The sequence below is a fragment of the Chrysemys picta genome, chromosome 2 (genome assembly GCF_011386835.1).
Source record: "Chrysemys picta bellii isolate R12L10 chromosome 2, ASM1138683v2, whole genome shotgun sequence".
Classification (NCBI taxonomy): Eukaryota; Metazoa; Chordata; order Testudines; family Emydidae; genus Chrysemys; species Chrysemys picta.
This window is the reverse complement of record NC_088792.1, coordinates 170123902-170146082: the sequence shown is the minus strand read 5'-3', so window position 1 is coordinate 170146082 and position 22181 is coordinate 170123902. Positions and strand designations below refer to the sequence as shown.

The following is a 22181-nucleotide window of genomic DNA, read 5'->3' as shown; positions in this document are numbered from 1 at the left end:
TTATCCCAAGATTGTAAATAATATGTGAATTTAGAAATTCTGACCATAAAATTTTGGTGCATTTTTAAAAGCTTCACTGAGCTCAAAATGGAATTTAAAATTAGCATTTAATTTGCAGTTTACAGGAATGCTGTTGAGTCCACGAGGCCTGAATTTAGAAGTCCCAGAAACAAAAAACCTTAATTTCTACAAGAATATTTAGCTAACCGTTTCAGCAGTAATACTTGATGTCTACAGCAAAATAACAGAGCCACTAAATGTTATTAAATCATAGCAATTGTGGCTGATTTAAATCCCAACCCATGTGGAGGCGCCTCCTGACTCTGACAGAACTCTGCAGGGGGCACAAGGGTTCACATTAACGGCTCCCAGTGCAGCTGGGCCTTTAGTACACATCAAGGTTTATTTTTCTATATAAATGGCCAAAAAGTCAGTATGATTTTTGCCTTTTTTAAAAATTATGTAGATGCTCAATAAAGTTGAGACAATAAAAACAATGAGTGAGTGGACCTTTAGGCCCATACGTTTCCAATAAATAAAGAATGTAAAGTGGCCTGAATAGTTTTTTCACACTGATTGACTTATGAAATTATGTAACTACTACCAAATTTTAAAACATGAATTGAGTTTAATAAAACCCAGTGTACTCAAGATTGTACAAGTTTACCAGTTTAAAACCTCACCTTTTCACCCAGTTCTTCCTATGTTCCCCTCATTTGTGTATACCCTAACTCACATTATTATTACTTATTATTTACGGTGCTCTAGTGCAGTGGTTTTCAAACCATGGGTCGTGACCCAGAATTGGGTCGCGGAATGGAAGGGACTGGGTCACAGCAGCTCTGGTCAGGAGCCGGACATGATGCTTGCCACTTCCGGGGCACAGAGCGGTCCGTGATGCCAGGACAGGCGGAAAGCCTGCCTCTGCACCCTGTGCTGCACTGCTGACCAGGAGCTGCTGGAAGTAAGCCCGTGCCCCAACCCCCTTCCCCAGCCCTGAGCCCCCCCAAATCCAGAGCCCCTTCCTGCACCCCAAACACCTCATCCCCAGCCCCACCTGAGCCTGCACCCCCAGCCTAGAGCCCTGACCCCCTCCCTCATCCCAATCTCCTTCCCCAGCCCAGAGCCCTCTCCCACACCCTGACCCCCTTGTTCCTGCCCCACCCTGCAGCTCTGAGCCTCTCCCACACCCCAACCCCCTGATCCCCAGCTCCATTGGGTCACAGGCATCAACAATTTTCTTCAACTGGGTTGCCAGAAAAAAAGTTTGAAAACCACCGCTCTAGTGCTGTGGTCCCCAAACTGTGGGGAGTGCTCCCCATGGGTCCGCAGAGGAAAGTTTGGGGACGCACACGGTGGGGCCCAGGCCAGCCCTCCCAGGGGGCGGGGAGGGAGTGCCACTCAGCCCCGCTTAGGGTGACCAGACAGCAAATGTGAAAAATCGGGATGGGGGTGGGGGGTAATAGGAGCCTATATAAGAAAAAGACCCAAAAATCGGGACTATCCCTATACAATCGGGACATCTGGTCACCCAAGCCCCGCTCTGCCCCCAGCCCAGTTCCGCCTCCAGCTGCAGCTCCCCTCCGCCCCCTGCTCCAGCAACAGCTCCACTCTGCCCCCTGCTCCGCCCCCAGCCCAGTGCTGCCCTCATTTCCTCTCCGCCTCTAGCCCCAGCTCCTGCCTCATCCCCAGTTCTGCCCCCAGCTCCACCGTCAGCCCAAGCTCCTCTGCTGAGCCAACTGGGCAGTAATGGGGGCACAGGATTACTGGTAAGGGGATGTGTAATAGGAAAAGCTTTTGTGTACCACTGCTCTAGTGTGTACAGGCCCCGGACAAGATTGGTAGCCTATTGTGTTAACATATACCGATAAACATACAGGTAGAGACAGTCCCTGTCCTGAAGAGCTTAAGGTTAGGTCTATGCTAGAAATTTTTGGTGGTATAGTAGTATCACTCAGGGTGGTTTTTTCTTTTTTTTTTTTTATACTGGCAAAATTCTTAGTGTAGATGCTGTTATACTGGGGAAAAATGTTTTTGCGAATATAGCTTATGTCACATGGGAAACTGGTAGTATAAGCTATATCAGCAAAAGCACATAACCTGCATCTACTCTAGGAAGCTTTGCTGGTATAGCTCTGCTAGCAAACTTTTTCTAGTGTAGAGCTGGCCTCAGCCTGGGCTGCCAAAAACACAAGATACGTTACAGATTAGAGGGCATACAGCTGAAGAATAGCATTGGTGTACCAGGCCCCAGCACAGAGGTTTATTGTTAAGATAGAGAGGGAACTTAAGAGTGCTAGTCTCAAAAGCCTGCAATGGGTACCAAAAGGAGGGACTGGGAATGATTATGTGAAAAGGTGTGTCAGTATTCAGTTATTGGTTGAGGCCTCTAGGTGTTATCTCAATCCAATAATTATAATTTAAATTTTCTCCATAATGTTATATTTAGCAGACTGGTAAAGAATTGTTTTACAATACAACCAACTTCTCCTGTGCATTCCCTGCTTTCCCCTGAAAAATGAGTCAACAGAAGTAGTAGGAGTTGTTTTGTAATTAGGTCCCTAGCTGCTTGCTGGACTGATGAAGTTGTGTTTTGTAATAATATGAAGTTATTTTGTTAGCAGACTTTACTTTCCAAGTCTTTTCCCCCTTCCAGCACCCCAAGGTACAGCTTTACTGGATCAGTTACCATCTGCTCCAGTGTTTGCATTTAGCCTGCAGGGCCTGTGATCTCAGAAATATTTCCTGTAAATGGAATCTCTCATGCCAGGCCTGTCACACAATAGATATATAATTGGATAAATCCTAAACTGGAAACTACAAACAATAATAAGAAAACATATTGTACTGTACGTGGTCAATGAATCTCTCCAAAATGGGATGTTTGCTTACATATGAAACTTAAGTATATTTTTCTTTTCTGTTTTTTAACAATAATGAAATTAATTTAATAGCTAAGCTCAGTGGTGCATTTTTTCCATTCAGCATCTAACCTAAGCAGCTTGCTGTGTTTTAGTGGAACAGTATATTATAGCGCAGACAAATTTACCTCACATTAGGTCTCAGTTCTACTCTTAGATACACAGATGGACATCTGTTTGAGCTTGTGCATCTATCTACTAAGCTTGAACACACATGTCCTGCCAATGATTTTTAGAAGATATCAGACTAGATGGTGTGATGTGAGCATGATTGAGCCTGAGGAGAAAAGAACGGGAAAAATCCAGGCTGCCCTTGTACTATTCAACAAAAAAATTGCTTCATTTTTTAAAAAGATTACAAACTATATGTCAATGTTTTGGGGGTTTGGTTTTAAAAAAGAAGTGATTTTTAGTCCTTATTAAATGTTACAGATTGATAGCTTGGAGATTGAAGTTCTCTGTTTATTATCCTCAGAACGTATACAGCAGGGCAGTGACATTACAAACTTCTGCACACTGTCCCATTAACGGACCTCACCCCTAGATGGGACTGAGGGTAATTCAGATTTCATGCTGATCTTTAGATTCTCTACTAAGACTGCCAGCAAAGTGCTAATTGGTTTGAACTGTGGACGTATCCTCTTTGACCTGGACTGAGACCACTTATGCAGTGAGACGGGCACCATTTTACAAAAGAGATTATCCCAATTCCATGTTGTATACCGTCCTCCTTTACTAATAGCTTTAGTGTTCATCTCTGCTAAGGCTCATAGTTTTCCCAAGTAGAGTGAAACTGATCTGATTCTTGTCAGTCTTACTGATTCCCACGGAATTTTTAATGGCAGTGGGAAAATTACCAGTCTTAGTGATTTCAGTCTGCTGCTGCTTCAAAAAGTTATAAACCATGGCAGCAGCACTAGTGCCATTTGTTTGCAGACTCAGGAAGACAGCGCTTCATTGGTTCACATTATCAAGGCAGTGTCACAGCTGGAAACTTAAAACAATTGAAACTTAAATACTACATAAATTCATAGTTTAGATTTAGCCCTCCTGGTTAACCAGGGAATTTTTTTTCACTTTACCACAGGATGAGTGAATTAAGACTGCGCTCATGCTGTTATTCCAGTAGTAACCAGTTTACAAATATATTTTCTCTTTCGTTTGAGTGAGAATACTGTGCACTAGTCATAATTTGAAGGCACTACTCTGAGATGCACAACAGAGCATCAAAAAAGAAATTGAATTTACCTTCAGTGAAGGAGAGTAATTGGTTTTTATACTTTAAAAAATCCCAAACCAGAAGGCTCATCTGTCTCTGACAGATAAAGGAATTGAGTTAGAATCTGAGCACCCTAATTGAAAGTAATAATAGTAATAATAAAGGGACTGCTCTGTATATTTTTCCAAACAGACTGTCATTTATGTACTATTCTAGGCTTATTTATGATAAATGTTGATCAAAGCACCAGACAGAATAAATCATTGAATCCTTTTAAATTCCAGAATAAAAGGATTAAATTTTATCAATGTAGCTCATCCGCCTAGCTGTCTATCTGCCTTTTTTTCTTGCATGATTTTTTTGGAACTTTAAAAGCCTCTTATTTTGGATTTTATGTTTAGCATGGCCAACACTGTCAAAACTGAGGGTGAAATCCTGATTGAGGTCAACAGCAATTTTCCTACTGACTTCAGTGGTGTCAGTATTTTACCCACAATGCCTTTTAGGCTCCTAAATCCATATTCAATAACCTAATTAAAGTGGCCTGATTGCCAGAGGTGTTTTTCACCTGCAGCTTCCATTGAGTTCAGTCTGCATTGCAGGTCAATACTGTCCTAAACTGTCTAAAAAAACCACCTTAATACTTTGTGTAAAAACAGGGACAATACTTTCTCAGAGGTGCTGTATGAGGGTCAGTGTTTGTACCATACTTTAAAGATGTGAACTGTTATGTATTGTTATGTAAGTTACAATATCATTGGAGACTTTGATTGTAGTATCTTACTAGTTTCTGTTAAAGTTTCTATGCAGTACTGATACCCTTTGGGAGCATAGTTTTTCTTCCTTTCTCTGTGTGTTTGTATATATATTTTTTAAAGGCTGATAGATACATAATAGTTGTAGGCAACCTTAGGTTTTATATAAATATAATTCTCTTTTCATGTTAATGCACAAATAGGATATACTGTATTAGTAGATTTAACATTCTGTATTAAATAGAAAAACATTTTAACCCCAAAGAAAACTGAAATATAGTTTTGTTTCATCTGAAGAGGTATAATTGATTGTGTTAAGAGAATTCAGTGCAAGCTTTTGTCTCTCAAGGCACTTTTACAGGCCTCATTACAGTAGTATCTGAGCACCTCATATACAAAGAATTAGCCTGGCAACACCTCTGTGAGGTAAGGAAGATAACAGAAATGCTGTTATCTCCTTTTTAGAGATGGAGGGCCAGATCCTCATCTCCAGCTTTGGCTACTTTGTGCTGTCTCAGCTGCACAAAGCAGCTGTAAAGCAGCCCTACACGTGTACCTGCGCATTCCCTATGGCAGAGGGCAGTCCTCAGATGGGTTAGACTGAATCTGTGCCACTCACTTCCCTGCCCCCTTCATTACAGGTTGGAGGGTATAGGACAGAACATACACAGTGTTGTTTACTGTAGTCCCTTAAACTGCTCTACATTACTCTGGGGGCCATTTAGGCCCCTGGTCAGTCCAGGATCGGGGTAGCATCCCAATGACCACTCTGCTTAGCTGCTCTAAGGGTAAACATGGTGCATTTTAGGATGTGGTGCAGAAAATGGAGATTCAGAAAAATTAAGGCCCCAATCCTTCCACATCATGCTTCACTTTAGTGGAAATCTTAGAGTAACAAAGTGACTTACCCAAGATCACATAGAAAGTAGGTGGCAGAGCCGGGAACTCAACCCACATCTTCTAAGATCTAGACCAATGCCTTAGCCACAAGATTATCCTACCTTTACCCAAAAAAAACAAAACAAACCAAAACAAAAATCCAAACCCCCCTGAACCATTTTTGTGTGTTTTATTCCTTGTATCTTATGTGACAAATTCTGCCCTGGTTTACATCTCGTATAACTGATTAAAATCAGTGGAGTTACACAGGGTCCTAGTCATGGTACAATCTTTCTCTTTGAGTTTACTGTCAATATATATAATTCTATTGCTAGGACTCCTCATAAAACATCTCGCTGTGTTAATTAACACATTTATCTCTATTTAAAAAGCACTTGCCTAGAGAGAGAACTGAGGACAGATTTATGCACCTTTAATTAGTTTGCTTCAAAACAAGCTGCCCTTGACTTATTGGTTCATAAAGAGGCTTGCATTCTTACTCCACATAGCCTTGGTAGTCTGTACTCTCTCATTCTAGTTAACATATCTCTGTATGTCATCAGTTTGGTCATTTCAGTGTCTGCTTTGACTAATAATACGGATTAGCACTGCAGGATTTGTTGACCACAAATGAGCAATCAAAAATTGTGGACTAATACTTGTAGTTGGATATACCCAAGTATGAATTTCGAACTCTGAAATACACAGTGTTTGCTGTTCTCTCATTTTACCCCCAGCTACTTAATACATTTGACGTAGTTTCAAGTCAGTGATATTTGTAATTTATATATGCATGTGTGATTACTGGTACAGAAAGCTTGGAAAGTACCTTTTGCTAGTACTTCACATGGTTACTAAACAACAATGTAAGTGCTTAAACTCCTACTTGATTGAGAAACTCAGTAATAAGGGACTAAATGGTGACTCCAGCTACATGCCTGCACAGGAGAGTGAGAACTAGGTTCTGGGCACACAGGAGTAGGTGGGGGCTGCTATCCATCTCCCCAGAATAAGGATATGGGGAGCAGGCAGGGCACGGAATGGGCAAAGACTCTGCATTCCTCATGCTTGCCAGTATATCTGAAATAGCGGGTGGGGAGCTGTAATTTGCTGTTAGAATAGGCCAGTAGCAAAATGACTGCCCTTTATTACTCCACCTCAATAGAGCAAAGGAAAGTAGGGAAGGAGTTGTGTCTCAGCCAGCATAATGCTTTCTGGTGCTACTGCTGGTGGGTGCAGTATATGCCCCACCTATTGCTCAAGGCACAGTCCAGCCTTAATTGAATCTGAATTTGGAACCACATCCTGCTCCTGTTGAAGTGAGTGGGTGTTTTGTCACTGGCTTTGTTGGAAGCAGGATTGAGCCTCTAAGCTGTGGAAATATTGTAAATTTTATGCTTTTACTTACTATAAATTAGCCTCTGTAATAAGTGAAAAGTCCAGGAATAAAGGGATATAAATACTTGCAGTTGTGAGCAGTATCATTTTCAAGAGACATTTAAGTGAGGAGTTTAGCCTTCAGATTAACATTACCACTTATCTCATCCTTCTGGTTATTTTCACTGCCCTTCTAACTTGGAGATAAAAATTCCTTAATGGTTTTTTCTGTGTTTTATTTCTTTTTCCATGATAATCAGATCTGTTCTGACTGAAAATGAAGCAAATTATCAAGAACAATAAATAAAAAGAATTGCATATTGCTTTCTTCCCATTGGAAGAAAAAGGAATATGTTGATACAGAACAAAGTTGATTGCCAAGTATGAAGTACCAAAGGCAATGAGGAAGAACACAGGCCCCATCCTAACTGAAGAGCTCTAAGCACAATGAAAACATGCAGTACTGATGTCAGACATTAAAATATTTATAATTGCACAAAAAGAATTACAATGGATTGAAAATGTTTACAGAATATGCCAATCCTGTGTGTTAAAGAGGAATGGAAGCAAGAAAAGCATTTTGTGCTCAATCATTGTCCGTGGAAGTTTTGTAATTAATGTCTCTTACATAAGGTCCAATCCTGCATTATGATGAATATTTCTGATGTTGTATTCAGTTCCTTTAATTCTGAGGCCTGTGGGGGTGGAAATCGTTTAGCACTTTGTAGGAGTATTCACTGAAATAATTATTCCCTGACCTAACATTTAGGCAAGGACCAAAGCAATGCTGTGTAATTGGAGATGCACTACAATTTGTTAACAAGGATAAGCTCTGTGTGACCAGTCTAAAGGCTTGGCTGGTGCTTATGCAAAATGGTATTGTCTAGGAGACCTGGATTTGGGAGTTCTTTTAGCATTTCATTATCTCTGACCAGCTAAGCTAAGAGCATCATAGACAATATATTTTGGAGAAAGTATCAGTCATGAATCTTCATTTCCACCCAATCTGCTTCCATAAGCCACTGGCTGTGGAACCATTATAGTTCTTACAAAGTAATTCATCTAATGGGAAGACTTTGTATTGGTCCATATTCAGCATACATAGCTATTGGAGGAAGAGAAAGGGTTATTAAGAGAATGAGAATGGCAGTTTAGCATAATAGAGGTGGGTTAAAACCCTGTGATCTTTCTTGGATAGATCTGCCCTCTACAAGATGTAGTCGATTAGAAGAAACCCTTTAGCATTTTTACTTGTGTAAGGGGACTGTTGCCCCCTTACTAACATTCAGTGGGGGTGTTTTGGTTGCTAGCTCCCAGAACTAAAAGGGGAGGGGTCGATGGGAAATCAGGACCCTGAGACTGACAGTCCCCAGGAACAATGGCGAGAGGCCAATGCTCCAGGTAAGCCTGATTGACAGGGCGGGCAGGCTAATCAGCATGACAGGAGGCCAGGGTGGGTCCCGTCCTCCGTGTGAGTTGGAATTGCCTGGGTCAGACTGAGTGGGGCCGAGCTAAGGAGAAAGCAGGGGCCCAAGCTGAGCTAGAGAGCTGCAGCCACAGAGCCAGAGACGCAGCCCAGGGGGAGCAGATCCTGTGCTGGGAGCAGAGCTGCAGCCACAGAGCCAGGTGTGGTGAGCAAGTGGGGCCAGCCAAGGGGGGACCTGGGCAAAGGGCCCAGCACAGAAAGACACCCCCAGACAAGGGCCCTTGCAGGCCAGACCGGGAGGGGGACCTTAACCCTACGGGGGACTGACGCTGGGAAGAAGGGTCCCACCACTCAAAGCCCGGAGGTGTGTGGCCACCACCATTGCAAGTGTCCAACCCGCAGCGTCTCTGCAGCACGGCCAGGGCCTGAGAAGGAGCCTGGGACCTACAAGGAGCAGACTGTGACCTGCCCTGATGTTTCAGAGACACTGTTTGTGATGTTCCCTGCCACAGAGCAGGGTGATGTGTTTTCCTTTAACCTTTCCCATTTTTCCTTGTTCTTTTCTTTAGATTAATTGTTAATTAAATAACTTGTGTTTGCTTTAAATTGTATGGAATAATCAGTGGGTCAGGGAGGTGCCCAGTGCAGAGAGAGTACCCCGGAGTGGGGACACCCTAGCCCCTGCCCTAGGTGACCACAGCAGGGTTGGGGGTCGAGCCCCCCCAGGAATCCTGGGCCCAGCCTTGTTGGGGTTACGAGGACTCAGACAGAGAGTGGAAGGGGAGCCCTCAAGGGCAGGGAGGCCTCTGGGTAAAGGAAGTGGGAGCGGGGACTCAGATCCTTTCGCTAGCCCACCTCACCGGGGTAGTGCAGAAACCAGGAAAGTTCCCCACAATAGCGGGACCATTCCCCCGCTTACACTTGGATGAGACATTGGAAAAACCTGTTATTTATCACAAGTCCCATTCAACAAAAAGAGTAAGAGAATAATAAAGAACCAGATCTTTGACATAGTCTTATGAAAAGTGATTTTGAAAATGTCTAAATATAATACTGGACCTATTTTTTAAAGCTGGACTCAGTGCATGGGTACCCTACATTTTGTAATTTCTGTATGCCTCACAGCCATCTGCCTAAAGAGGAATGTACTTGAATGCATACGGTATCCAGGCCTCCCAAATAAATGGGCACAAACTTTTATCTAATATGCACATTTTAATACCTGTTTGTGGTATAAAAACAGATTATTTTTTGTCCGCTCTTCACATTTGGCATGGCTTACTCATTGTGTGAGCCATAAAAATGTAGCCCATTCTACCTTCTTTATTTTGTTTCTATTTATATTTCTGGATATGAATTACCGTGTTATTTATTGCCTAAAGTGCTAGTGAGATCAATAAGAAAATAAATAAATCAGAAACCAAAATATAACAAGGCCTTTCTAAACATATTTTTGGTATGAAAAGAGCTCTATGGCAGTTTTTGAGCTGAATATGAGGCGTCTCGTGATCTTAAATAACAGGATAACATTTCTTTGAAACAAGATCCAAATTTATGCTAATTTCTTCTAGATCAGTGTATCAAAAACTGTAAATGTTAACTCCATGTCATACAGAAACTTTCGTGAATGGAATTCTAACTGTCCATTGATCTCCCGCCCCCCTTTCTTGTAAGCTCGACATTTCTGATGGTTTTATCCCTAAAAATGTTGGAGTTACTATGTCCTCATGTTTGACTGAAATTGTTGACCCAATGGAAACAACGCACTTGAATCTTAAAAAGGTGGCTTAGATGTGAGTGGCGAAAGACCGCTACACATATACTTTTTGTGCCTTTTGCCAGGCTCAAATGATCTGATGTATCATTTGTGTATGTTACTGATGGGTTTTGCAAGTGTACTTTTGATCCTGTGAGCGTGCAGGTGATGGCATCTCTTACTTGTGTGCACATAGGTGACACTGTATGAAAAGTGCATTTGCAAAGTTGCACATGTACCTGTGGAAGCCTGGTTAAGGTCTCATTGAAAATCAGGCCCAATACATATGTATTTTAGGGAAAGCTATCAGTTAAAAAAAAATCAGTTGTCATATTTGCTTTAGTGACTTTTATACTGGTGAAAGTTGCTGGATTCATACCTTTTCAGATTGAAATGCTCTATTTATTCACAAACTGTATACAACACAGACAGTGATAATTCAGACATCCCCATACTTACCTTCCACTGGTCCGGAACCTGGACATAAAAGGACCATTTCCAGGGTTTAGTGGCAGCTTAATTTGTATCTCTGTTTAGCCCTTGGCATCTTCATGAACTGTGGTGATGGTTTTGTGATGAGGACCCCTATCTCCTTAGAAATTAACTGAGACCACCAATTTGCATCAAAAAGCCAGCAGCAAATAGCATTTGGTCTGTGCTGACCCTGGCCAGACTTGAATTGGGACCCTGGAAGTTAATAGTCCCACACCACACTCCCTGAGCTATCCTGGTTCCTCATCATATCAATTACTAATTACAGAAATGTGTACTTTGTGTTTTTTTCCCCCATTCATATAACCAATTACCCTTTATGTTTGTTTCTTTTAATTTGTGTACCACAGTGAATAAAAAGCCCAATACCGTTTTTAAAAAAAAGGAGTCTTTTACAACATTGCACGACACTTGTGCAGAGAAGAAGAGAAAGAGGAGCATTTATTAGCAATTATATTAATTGTATTTATATAGCACCAGAAGTGTAGAGGTATAGAGTAATACTCACTCCCAGGTTTGAAGTACTAAAGGAGTACCTTATCCACATGCAGTGTAAATGAATATTTTGCCACTCTCTGTATTTAAACAAGAATTTAGAAATTAATTTGTCATCATCTGACAGGGGAAAAAAGGGCCAATATAGTTTTGGGCTGCTTTTGTGGAGGCATGAAAGGCAATAATCTCTTCCTATAAAGTTTCTAGTGCAATTGCATTTGGAAAATGTCATTCACTTCTTGGCACTTCACTATCAGAAATATATAAAGCAAAGGAATTATTTAAGGTGGTTGCAGGAAATTCAGGTAGGATTGATGGGATGAAATTAAGATAGTAAAATTTAGGCTGAAAACAGGAAAATCTTCACCCTTTGGCTGAGATCTCTTAGGCTGTGAAATTGTCTCTCAAGAGAAGTGATGTATATCACAGCGTTAGGGATATTTAAAACTAGATGCAAATGTCTTGGATGGATTATTATTTTAGTGTCTCAGACTTGATCCCTTTCCTGTCCCTTAGCCTACTGCTCGTGAATATCAAGACTCCGCCTCCCCTTTTCCAACCACTGTCCCTAATAGGATCATTGTTTTTAAGGAGAACAATGCTGAACCATTGTGTAGCTGTGTTAGTTGGTGTAGGAGAAGCCCAACACAAAAAGAGAGTTCAAGAAGCATCTATCAATCTTAGCTACTTAGATTCCCCCATTACTATAGAATCTGCATACCTCACAATCTTTAATGTATTTATCTTTACAATAACCCTGTTAGGTAAGGAAATACTTTTTTAACCCCATTTTACAGATAAGGAATCCTCAAAGATCTTGAAAGGTAAACTCCCTAAGGAACTTGCCCAAGGTCACACAGGAAGTTTTAACAGAACTCCTGAGGTCTCCAGAATCAGAGGCTAGCACCCTGACCACTGGGCCATGCTTCCTGTCCTTACCTATAAGTGGCAAATGGGGCAAGCAAAACTCTGAAGCATTATAGGGACAATTTAAAATGTTTGCATTATTATTTCACTGCTGATCATGTTATCAGCAACAGTATCCAGCTATTCTTGGATTGCTGGTGGCATTTAAGTAGGGCACCATGTTTTCATCCCCCTAAGTTAAGTTTCTCAAGTCAATATTTTTAGTCAAGACTTCAGCTCTGGACAGATATAGCTGGTTTAATATAGGATGAATGAATTTGTGTGATTAGTTTATTATACGATGAACACATTTCTACTGTGCAGTATTCAGTGATTGGAGTTTAGTGTGAATATAGATTGACTACATGGGAAAATGCACTTATCCTCTAATAATTTGAGGCCTGATTAGTTGACAAATTACAGAACAGGTTTTAAAGTAGACATGAAAAGAATGCCAAATTTATCTTTGCTGGCAATAATCGCTGTGGAATGAAGTTGGCAGAGAGCAGCTAGAACTAGTGGCAAAAGAAAAGTTCTAATGACTGGTTTCTCTAATCGTGTAAAAGGAATGTTTTATGATATTTTAATTTGCTACTTTTAGCATTTCCCATTTTGTCAATCGCAACATTCTGCGAGCTATTCTGGGATATTGTATCTGCATGCACTAGCCTATCAAATGCATTGATTCAAGCTGAGCTCTAGCTGTGAAAGAGATTCTGATGCCTCAGTATTAAGCGCTAACCACCCTGTTTGTGTGAGAAAGAAATGCCAGGCAGCAGATAGAAATGCCTACTAACAATTGTAAGCTTTTAAAAAGGGCTGTTTTACGGAAACTAAGTTCAGATCTGGAGCCCATCTCTAGTCTATCTCAAAGTTCCAGGGTGTTCAGATCCAGGATTTTGATCTGGCTTGTTATAAAGATGTAGGGCAGTCATGATGTTTGGATCTAGATCTAAATATCCAAAGTTCAGGAGTGTTTGGGTCCTGGGTTTGGGCCCATCCCTACTGATTTCTAATACCACCGGGAATTCAGAGGGCTTACTTTGAATAGTTTTAAAAGCGAAGATATGAATTTGCCAGTCATTGGTCCACAGATTGTTTCACTTATGAGAGGATTGGTCTTAGATCCATGTTTTATAGTTGTTCCACATCCAGAATCCAGGATGACAGTGCAGTTATCATCGTGTTTCATCGTTCTCTGTATGCACTGCTCAAATAGGGTGGATGGAGTGTAAGTGGATAATGCCGTAGTAATACCTCCCCTATTTCTCACTCCTCTGGATGAAAACAGGAAAAACTACTGGGGAAGGGGGAACATAGCACTTGTGGGGGGTTTTTGTCCCCAGTTCAACGTTATGGCTATGTAGAAAGTTTTTATTGTTGAAGGTTAAAGGTACCCTGTATTTGGCAGGGAGGAGGTTAAGTTGTTTATTTGAAAAGCAAAAGTCAAATTTAAGAAAAGCAATCATTCATTTTTAACAAACTCTTTTGTGCATCATAGTAAATAATCTATGATTTCAGAGGGTAGTGACTTTTTAAAAGGGCTTTCATCATGGTTTATATCATTTTTCTCTCTTAGTCTTAAAATTTCCTCAGAGGTCAATATCAGTTCTTCTGTACTTATGCCTAATTTGGATGGTTAAATTAGCTTATTTACAGAACAATGCAGTTGCACTACCATTGACATTATCTGCAATTTAATTTCTTTTATAATCTTCTCTTTTATCAATCAGTGCTGTGTAGAAAATGATTGTCTTAATAATGCTTTGTGACAGGAACAGACTAGCATTTGTATTTCCGTGCTTCACCCCAGTGGTATACTACAGTGTTTTGCAGCTATGCAAAGTAGCATCTGCCCTACATTTCTCCCAATGGTTTGATTATTAAATGATGAGGTACATTAGGAAACCCAGTTTCAAATGGAATGGCACAGGCCATGTACAACACTGCATTCTTCCCTAGGCCCGTCAGAGGAGCTAGAAGTAGTAACAGCTAGTATATCTCTCAGGAGAATAATATGTCATATCTATGGGCTGGTCTACACTGCAGGGGGGATCGATCCAAGATACGCAACTTCAGCTACGCGAATAGCATAGCTGAAGTCGAAGTATCTTGGATCGAATTACCTGTGGTCCAGATGGCGCGGGATCGACGGCCGCGGCTCCCCCATCGACTGCGCTACCGCCGTTCACTCTGGTGGAGTTCCGGAGTCGACGGTGAGCGTGTTCAGGGATCAATTGCTACCCGCCGATACGGCAGGTAGTGAAGATGTACCCTAACTCCACTCTGCCATTACAAGCCTTAGCCTCACTCTGTAAGTGCACTCCAGAAATTAAAATAATTTACAAGCAGAGGAATACGCTGCTTTTCCTATTCAGCTTTCACTTACAACTCTCAGATGGGGTGCTTCTGTACCATCAAGAAAACTGGAATGGTAATGTGCAAAATCTAGCCTGAACTAATTAGTAGTACCTTTATTGGTCGATCAGCACTTTGGTAAGGGAAGTATCTTGAATGAGAATGCAGTTCTTCTGCCCTGGGCCTTAATGTTCCTGTGTTCATTTCTACTGCATTAAATTCATCCCACGTATTTTTAAATCCCAATTCTTTGTTATTAAATAATGGGGTACATTAGAAATATTTCCTATCACTTCTGTTTATTTTTGCCGTCTCTTATATTAATCTTAATTCCCGCCATGTACAAGCTTTTCATGTTGAAGTTTGGCCCTGCTCACTCATGCCCATCTATACTTTTCTTTACTGCCTTTCCTGATATCGTGCTGTTAGTCAGACTCAAAAAATGCTTGAGATCCTGCACTGGAAATCCTGCCAATGTCTATCACTGAATCTATGTAAGTGCCTAAGACCCTGACACAAATATGCACTAATTAATCCTTGTCACCCGCTTGGAGGAATCAAAAATAGGTCAGTTTTGTATGTTCACCTTAGTAATAACACTCTCAGTTGTAGGCACTAGATCAGCTCTGTAGCTACATCTTGTTTTCTTTCCTTCCTTTTGTGCCACATTCCTTTTAGAAATACCTGAAACTTCATCACCCAAAATGTTTTGTCCTACACGAGGGCCCGTAAATCTTTATCAGTCTTTGTGGTTCATCACTATATGTATATAATGCCCAATCTAATTTCCATTAAAGTCAATGGAAACTTTATCATTACCTTCAACTGGAGCAGGATTAGGCCTTTATAGTAAAAACCATGATAAGATCTACCCTTGAAAGCTTTGCAGAAAGTCTGAATTTATGGACTGTTCAGTATATAAACACCTCACTCCATAGTAGGGCAACTGGTAAAGCCTCCTTTATTACAATTAAGATTTCGACAAAATTAGAACCTTTAATCCCATTGACTTCAGCTGGAGTTAAGGATGCTCAGTACTTGCTGCAAACACTGAGCACCATTTAGGGTCAGACATGTACTGCTTTCAGTCATGCGGCCTGTTAAGCAGTTTATGTAATAAACATGAACCTTGCAGATCCAAAGTTTATTGTAATGTTTCTGGTTATGTTGCTAGGAAACTACATTGTACCTTACATTATGTCTGTTCAAGTGAAACATGGCTCTTGGACAAATTGTGTGTTGTAAACATACATACACACACACACACACACACTAAAATAAGACCATGCCATCAGTTACACCCCACACAATCCTATAACTCTACCACTATTGCATAAATGTAATTGTGAGCAAAACTGTGTATAGTTTCTGCTGTAGATACTTTAAAATCAGAGATTTTAAATGGGCATTATTGATTTTAGAACAAAGTCGGATTAGGGAAAATATATAAGCAACTTCAAAGCATAACTGATACCTAATGTCGTTATGTTGGAACATCTGAAGCCTGAGTTTTTGATCATTATCATCATCATCATGTATCCAAAGGTGAAGTAGGGGAGGGGGAAAGAAAGAAGGTATCCTGTGAGAAAAGGTAACTATAACAATAATAAAGCAGATGTGTGGGAGTCAGTGTAGCCGTAAGTGAATCCAGACGCTCTTTTGTATGTAGGGAGATGAAGGGAATGTTCCAATAAAATTCACATAATAAAAATCTGAGCCCTTTTTTTTTTTTCTTGGTTAAACTTGGATTCACATGTGTAGGATTCCTATGGACTTTGATGTGGCTTGACATTAGTACCATACAAAAGTGTACTGGGAGAAAGATTTTTAACAGAGTTGGGGTTCTGGAAGACAAATGATCTTTGGAAATCTGCAACTTTTGAATAGGAAAAACACTTGCTCAGTCTAGACTTCAGAGAACCGGATATCTTAATAGTATGATCACTCCAGTGTTTTAAGTGTATTGCTCTAGGAAACAGGATAGAGTAGAATGAAAATTTAATGTGTCTCTTGTCCTCTGCTGTAGTTGAGATTACTGTACATTGAATTCATTTACTCCTGGCAATTTCTGCTGCATAGTAAAATATCACACCTTTTGTTTTTGTCACATGCATTCTGTAGTGCAAGCGGCACTCTATTTTCTAAAAAAAGAACAGGAGTACTTGTGGCACCTTAGAGACTAATCAATTTGTTAGTCTCTAAGGTGCCACAAGTACTCCTGTTCTTTTTGTGGATACAGACTAACACGGCTGCTACTCTGAAACTCTATTTTCTTTTATTCTAGCTATTTTTCAGATACATCTACTCCACTTGCACTAGAGTAGATACTTAATAGGGACGGAAGGGGTTTTTATATTGTTGTAGTAAATCCACCCTCTTGACAGGCAGTAACTAAGTTGATGGAAGAATTATTCTGTCAATTTAGCTGGGTCTGTATTTAGGGGTTAGGTCCAGATAATTGCATCGCACAGGGCGTAGAATTTTTCACAGCTTCGAGCAATGTAGTTAGGTCGACCTAAGTTTTAGGTGTAGACCACACCTCTGTGATACCAAACACTGCCTCTTGTCTGTCTTAGGGCAGCTTAATCCTCTGTGTGTACAAATAAAATTTCATTGAATAAATGCAAGCACAGTTTGTATGCAAACTTTGTTTCTCTTTCCTAGGATATATTGGGAACACTGATACATTGTCCCAATGAGCCATCTGTAGTGTTTGCTTGTTCCTTCACGTTATGTTCTTACTCATTCATCAATAAGTCCCTTCTCAGACACACTGTAGAGGACAACAACATTTTGCCACAGAACATTTCTGGCTGTTTCTAATCAATGTGGTTATTATTCCTGAAGTGTTCAGTGGGCACCGGGCTTATTAAGGCTGTATAAGTTACAAATCATGCTATAAGCCAAGGAAACCTCATTCAGCATCTGTTCAGAATATGCTCATTTTAATAAGGCAGGATGAGTGTATTTGATGAGACACTACATAACTCATATCAGGCTCTTTTATGAGTCTGTGTCTGACATTAGACTGTTTAATTACTCAAAACTCCGCCATTTACAATAGCGTGTTTATTGAATTGCATGGCTGACTTAGAGAAATGGTAAGTTCTTTAGGGCAGTGGTTCTGTCTGTCCTATGTTCTGTGAAGCACTGTGTACATTTTCAGGTCTAGATAAATGTTTGTTAATAAATTGTTTTGTTAAATAATAATTTTTAAGGTTATGAAGTCCCTGTTCTATAACTGTCTGTTTTTAGTGGGAGGCAGGAGCCTGATGGAAGGATGGTTATTTGTATTATCTTGTGTATGAGGGTCTCAAAATTGCTATCGACCACTCAATACCCCTGTGAGAGATGAGTAAGACTCCCTGTTTTCCAGATGGGGAAAATAAGAGACAGAGAAGATAAGACCAACATTTTCAAAAGTGTCCACTAGTTTTGGGTGCTCAGTTTGAGATACCTGAAGCCTGACTCTCATATGTCTCAGTTAGAGTTGCAAGTGCTCAGTGCCGCTTTCAGCTAGACCATAGGTATCTCGTTTTGGGCAGCCAAAAACTGAGGGACTCAAATTTAGTGGACATGTTGACAATTTTGGCCTGTTCGTTTAGCCTGGGCTAGAACTCGGATTCCTTTTCTTTGTACTGTAACTATAATATTGTCCTTCTATGCTTTAGGAAATTCTGACTTTTTTTATTTTATTTTAATAGATCCATCCTAAAGTTACCAGTGAAAAGTTAGTAAATTTGTTTTCTAAAAATGTAGCTGCTTTGGGAGGCAGCCATTGCAGGACCGTATCCAGCTAATGATGATGGCATGGATAGTGGACGCTATTTCCCACCTATCTTGCAATTCAGCAAGCCTCTTAAGCACATGCCTAACTTCTAAGCATGTGAGTAGTCCCATTAAACTTCAAAAAACTTAGGGCACATGCTTAAGTATCTGGCTGAATTAGGGGCCAAGTCATTTCACACTCACTTTGTGCAAGTGTAAATGACTATGCAAGAGATGAGACAGTGGAGAAGCAGGCCCAGTGTATGTGTATATGTCGCTTTTGGTTTATTGTTTGTTGGTGACATTAGTATCTATAAAATTTTACAGATGGGGAAATGCAAGCAGAGAGGTTAAGGCAAAATCCAACTTAAGACCAGCCATTCCCCTTGAGGTGTGGGGCCTCAGCCTTTCAAAAATTCAGGTCCATTGACTCTCAAGTTGGACACCCAAAATTAGAGGCCACATTTGAAAATTTGGGACTGAATATCTATCAAGGCTACGGCCCTCAGCTAATTCTCCTTCAGTCATGCCATGATGGAAGTATAACTCTTGACTGTTGTACAGTTTGTGGGAGAGTTACACAGGTTATTCCTATTAATGCTGAAGGGTGTTCTGCAGATAGCTTCCCCATGTATCAAATAGGGAATCAGTCTCTAAACTTTTTGTCTCGTAGATCCTGTCTATCTGTTTTTTATACTGCTGACCATCACACAGTATCTGAGTGCTTTTAATATAAAATTAATAGCAATAGTGAACTCCTTAGTGGACTCCATGGAGTCAGGCACACTCCCCTTTCAGGGTCAGAACTCTGGTTGGAGTAGGGGATTTTGGAGGAGAGGGCGGGAGGGTGGCGGGGAGAGAACAGTGGGGTTGGTAGGAGTTCAGGAATAAAAGGGGTTTTCAAACTGTGAAAATCATTTATGGTGGCCCTGCAACATTTCCTGAAGCTGGTTAGACTTTGGATTTTCCTGATCTCTGCTGGGAACTTATTCCCTAGCCAGATCCCCTCAGCAAGGAATGCTTTGTCTCAAGCTCTTACATGCTTTCTTCTGGACTTGCCCCAGGGGAGCACAGTGACATGAGGGTTGAGGGATTGAAATTTGGTCTTTGATGTAGTGGGGGCTTGATTTATTAATTTCTTTGAAAATTAGGACCAATGCTTTAAACTGGCATCAGAAGCTGACTGGGCACCGGCAGAGTGACATGAGCACAGGCCTGGTGTGCTCACGGGGGGCCTGAGCCATGGAGAAGTGGGGCAGCCACATTCTGTACCAGCTGGAGGCTATGCATCAATTTCATGTTTGGTTTCAGAAACAGCAAGATGTATAGTTGAGTGTAATCCGTCTGTTGTTGGAAGCTGTGGCCATGGTGCGTGTGCATCTGTCTGTCTCTCTCAGTAGTCTCATGTAGATATTGAAGAGAAGTGAGGATAGTATAGATCCCTACAGGCCCCCACAAATGAGGGCCTTCGGAGAGAAGGAGCAGTTAGCCATCACCATTCTCTGATGCAGAGGAACGAATGGAACCACTGTAATGTCATAGAATATCAGGGTTGTATTGGACATCAGGAGGTCATCTAGTCCAACCCCCTGCTCAAAGGAGAACCAATCCCCAACTTTTTTTTTTTTTTGGCCCCAGATCCCTAAATGGCTCCCTCGAGGATTGAATTTACGACCATGGGTTTAGCAGGCCAATGCTCAAACCACTGAGCTATCCCCTCTGCCTGCTATGTCATGTAGGTATGTAGTATTACCTTGTGGTCCACTATGTCAAAGGCTGCAGAGAGATCCAGCATAGAGATCTCACCTGTGTACATGGCCATGAGGAAGTCATGTTTTAATACCACTAGAGCTGTCTCTGCGCTGCATCTTGGTCTGACCCTGGCTGGTGAATCATTTGTAGAAAAGACCAAGGATGTTCAAGAACAAGTTATTTTGTTCTCTATATGAGACAGAGAAAAAGAAAAGTAGAATTTTATTAGGCAAAAAAGGAAAACTAGGCTCTTGAAATCTAAACTGCATAGAAGCTATTTAATAAGAATGACATTATTTTTAATAGCCACTGTGACTAATTAAAGAGGATAATGAAGGTGTAAGTATTTATACACATCTTTGTCTTAAAAAAAGAAACTCTGACCTTTCTGTACAGGAAAGGACAGGAGAAAGAAAGAGAAAAAGAAGAAAGAGAAAGAAAAGTCAGAAGTTAGTCCCAAGAAACTAAATAGGAGACATGACTAGTACAATTGCTTCATGTTTTTAAGCAACAGTAAGCCCCGACAATTTTTTTTTTTTTGGTTAGTGTTCATAGCCACAAATATGTGTATTATTTCCTTTTTGCCCACAGTATACTAAGAATCATCTTTCCAATGCAGAAGTTAATCCCGAATAATCTCATCACTCAGAACAGTGAAAATGCCATGTTTTACCATTTTTTTATTCATTTTGTACTGTTGTTCATATTTTAATAGAACATACAACTTTTATAATTTTAGAACTTTTCATCATCCACACTGCCCTACTGTCCTATGTAAACTGTTTGCTTTCATGATTATTCACATTTTTGCATTTTACATCCTTTTTATAATTATTGCAGTATATTTCATAAACCAGACATCAGAATACATATAATAAAATAATTATTACATCACAAAGGAAAACAATTACTCTCTATATAACATAATGTTTTCCGTCAATCTTTGTTTAAATAGATAAAGGTTTAAGAGCCTCTACATTTTCATTGCTTACATATAAGGATAAAATTACTGATGATGTGGGGGAAAAGTGGTCATACACTACACACAATCACTAACTTCACATTACAATTAAAAAGATCAGCAGTGAAATAATTAAGTGTTATTTAAATTGTCATCAGATTCACACAGGAGCTGTCTTAATCTGTTTGGCTGTAGTTTCAGTATCACATCAAGCCGCAGCCAGAGATTTGTTTTGTAATCCTAAAGTTTAGAAACTTAATTTTTAAAACAATGAAACCTTAATCTTTGAGACCAGCAGAGAAGAGCTGCTGTGGAAAACCACTGCATTCCTGCTCAATTCAAATTCTGATTATATATTTTACAGTGAGGTTTTAAAGTTGTTGTTTTTTAATACAGATTGGGAAAAACCCTCAATTCCTTCTGCTTGTGAAATCAAAGAACTAACAAGTAAGGGAGCATAAATTGATACAGGGTATATGCAATTTGCCATTTGCAGTATGAAGGTCATTTTCATTTACCAGCTGCTAATCCTAAAATCTAAAATGTTCTACTTGAAATTAAAGCAGAGCAATGTCATACAGGCATAGAATGCCTTTGCTTTCAGTTTTAGTAATTGTTTTTTACCCACATGGACGCTTATCTGACTTTATAATACTTAAAGAAGAATCTGCAAGCTATACTGAACCTCCCAACCAAATATTGTCAACTATTTGTTATTAAACACAGAGAGACTTTTACATTGGGAATTATCACTGATTTTACTCTTCTTGGTAAAATAAATATGAAACAGTCTGGATTTTGATAGTCTCTTTGTTGACTTACTGGTTTAAGGCACCTGTCATAGAATCATAGAAGATTAGGGTTGGAAGAGACCTCAGGAGGTCATCTAGTCCAACCCCCTGCTCAAAGCAGGACCAACATCAACTAAATCATCCCATCCAGGGCTTTGTCAAACTGGGTCTTAAAAACCTCTAAGGATGGAGATTCCACCACCTCCCTAGGTAACCTATTCCAGTGCTTCACCACCCTCCTAGTGAAATAGTGTTTCCTAATATCCAACCTAGATGTTCCCCCACTGCAACTTGAGACCATTGCTCCTTGTTCTGTCATCTGCCA

General features: G+C 40.4%; 1 protein-coding gene across 4 annotated transcripts in view; it reads left to right on the top strand.

Annotated features, from left to right (window-relative positions):
- Positions 1-22181, top strand: part of BCL2 (BCL2 apoptosis regulator) — a 125585-nt gene that overhangs the window by 41024 nt on the left and 62380 nt on the right. Inside the window, exon 3 of one of the 4 annotated variants that reach the window (XM_065584838.1) lies at positions 7412-8188. The exons of 2 other annotated variants lie outside the window; for them this stretch is intronic. In XM_065584838.1, coding sequence (XP_065440910.1) covers positions 7412-7426 — 15 coding nt within the window. In that variant the 3' untranslated portion in view covers positions 7427-8188. Of the gene's footprint in view, positions 1-7411; positions 8189-22181 lie in introns of those variants that run through there. One more of the 4 variants, XM_042860601.2, reaches the window with a different exon arrangement.